This window comes from Aplysia californica, unplaced genomic scaffold, assembly GCF_000002075.1.
Source record: "Aplysia californica isolate F4 #8 unplaced genomic scaffold, AplCal3.0 scaffold00222, whole genome shotgun sequence".
Lineage (NCBI taxonomy): Eukaryota > Metazoa > Mollusca > Gastropoda > Aplysiida > Aplysiidae > Aplysia > Aplysia californica.
Genome location: NW_004797492.1, coordinates 460086 through 462289, shown reverse-complemented (window position 1 = coordinate 462289; position 2204 = coordinate 460086). Strand labels below are relative to the sequence as shown.

Sequence of the window (2204 nt, the reverse complement as noted above, 5' to 3'; positions counted from 1 at the left end):
TCTCTCTCTATCTATCTATCTATCTATCTATCTATCTATCTATCTATCTATCTTTATCTCTCACCCTTTTTCTTTTTCTCTCACTCTCTCTCTCTCTTTTGCTCTCTTTCTTTATCTCTCTCCCTCTCTCTCTCTTTCTCTCTCTCTCTCTCTATCTCTCTCTCTCTCTATCTATCTATCTATCTCTCACCCTCTTTCTTTATCTCTCACTCTCTCTCTTTCTTCCTCTTTCTTTCTCTTTCTCTCTTTCTCTTTCTCTCTCTCACTCTCTGTATTTATGTGTGTGTGTTTGTATGTGTGTGTCCGTGTATGTGTGTGTGAGTGTGTCTGTCTGTTTACGTGTGTCTGTGTTTGTTTGTTTTTTAATGTATGTGTTTTTACACCCCCGTCGACATGGGTGAGGCAGCGTGGTGGAATCAGGCTCTCATCAAAATAATGAAATCGAAGAAAACAGCAGATTTCTCCCTGCTTAGCAATTTTCATCAAATTTTTGTTTTTTGTCTCAACACCTTTTATGTCCATTTACAAACACATTCCTTTGGAGGTTTCACCGAAAACGTTGATTAAAGGCCCAAAAATATAAATTTACAGTTTTCGTGGACTCTCCAGCTTGGAATTTACCAGGTTTGGCGGCCATTTTCTCCTTGATTTTACCTCTTAAACCAGGTGACCCCCACCTCCTTTAATCCAAAATATCTCCACTTCTACTGAAGATGGATGGGTAATTTTTTCATTGAAAGCAAGACAAATAAATAAGCTTTAAGATAGTACCAATAACTCAATATGCCCCAAAATTGACGAGAGCCTGATTCCACCACGCTGCCTCACAAAATGGTGTAATGCTGTGACACTTTATTAGATTCAAAGGCGTGATTCGATGTGTGTGTATCGCATCAAATATTCCATTACAAATAGAAAGTTCCAAGCTTTTAAAAATTACATGTAGGCCTACAACTATGATCAAATCTTCTCAATCTTTATTGATTGCAGACGAGTAGTTCTTCAGAACTCAGGATTCCCTTACTTACTCCTTGCTGCCAGAGACTTGACAGAACATCCCCTTGCATCGCTCTTACATGTGTGTGATAGAGACATGTGCGACGCACTAACACTAAACTTTTATTTGTGGGTGGTTGGCGGGTGCTCTGGTGTGGTTTGCTTCTTCTTTCCTATCGACCGTCTATTGTCTTTATCTCCCCTCCTTCTCTCTTTTTTGTTTTGTTTTTTGTTTGTTACTCTCTTGTAACACCTCTAATATTCGGCACTTCTATGACCTTATTGTTCTGCAAGTACCGTAAAACACTTACCAAAACAAAACTTGTATTTCATGCATGGGCCACAAAAAAGCGTCTTGCCAGTCTCGGCTGGCCCGTGGGCCACGAATTTGAGACGCCTCTCCTAAATACTAACTACTGTAAAAACTACGACGACAGCAACAACAACAACAACAACAACAACAACAACAACAACAACAACAACTTGAATTCATGATTGTATTTATTGTTTTGTTACCCAGGCTTTCGGCGAACTGATGAAAGAAAACCGACTAGCACCTACGTCGCCCGCACTTCAAGAGCGTTATGGACAGGTCAAAGGCTATACCAAAGGTGAGTACATGTACATATTCCTATCATTGATAACCTCTGATCTGTTCCTGCCGAAATATGGCCGATATCGTGCCGGCTCACCCTGCACTGCTGGAACACAACAACAACAACAACAACAACAACAACAACAACAACAACAAAAACAACAACAACAACAATAACTTACTGTCTGCCTTGTTACTTTACTTTTCTTTTCGGAAGTGTCTACGTACTCCCCTATTGGGGTCTACGTAGTCATGGTGTCTAGGTGGACCCCAAAATTGTTGGATTGTGATTGGTTGTAAAAGAGCATGAGCCTTTCGTTAGCATTTTGTTTTGCCAAAATGGCCGCCCTCTGGAATCGACTAGATCCAGTCCCGAGAAGCCCACACTATCTGGCCTTCTCGTCCAGTCCCCATGTATGAATCAAGTTGCATGATAGGCCTAGTGTGTTCCGCCAATTCACAGGCAAGTAGTCAAGAGTCGCTCTTCGGTCATTCGCCCACCAGACCACTACTAGATCTAGATCTAGACCGAACTGCATACTCTTGGCTGGGTGCACAACAAAATCTAGATCTAGATCTAGATTTAGATACGTTTATTCATTAAATACTCTCT

The 2204-nt window shown here is 41.0% G+C and overlaps 1 protein-coding gene across 1 annotated transcript in view; it reads left to right on the top strand.

The window, feature by feature from the left end:
• The window catches only part of LOC101857341 (integrator complex subunit 13), a gene marked incomplete in the record, with an annotated part of 266815 nt that overhangs the window by 251380 nt on the left and 13231 nt on the right, over positions 1-2204 (top strand). Inside the window, 1 exon segment of the mRNA XM_005099704.3 lies at positions 1517-1607. Within this exon segment, the coding sequence (XP_005099761.2) occupies positions 1517-1607 (91 nt within the window).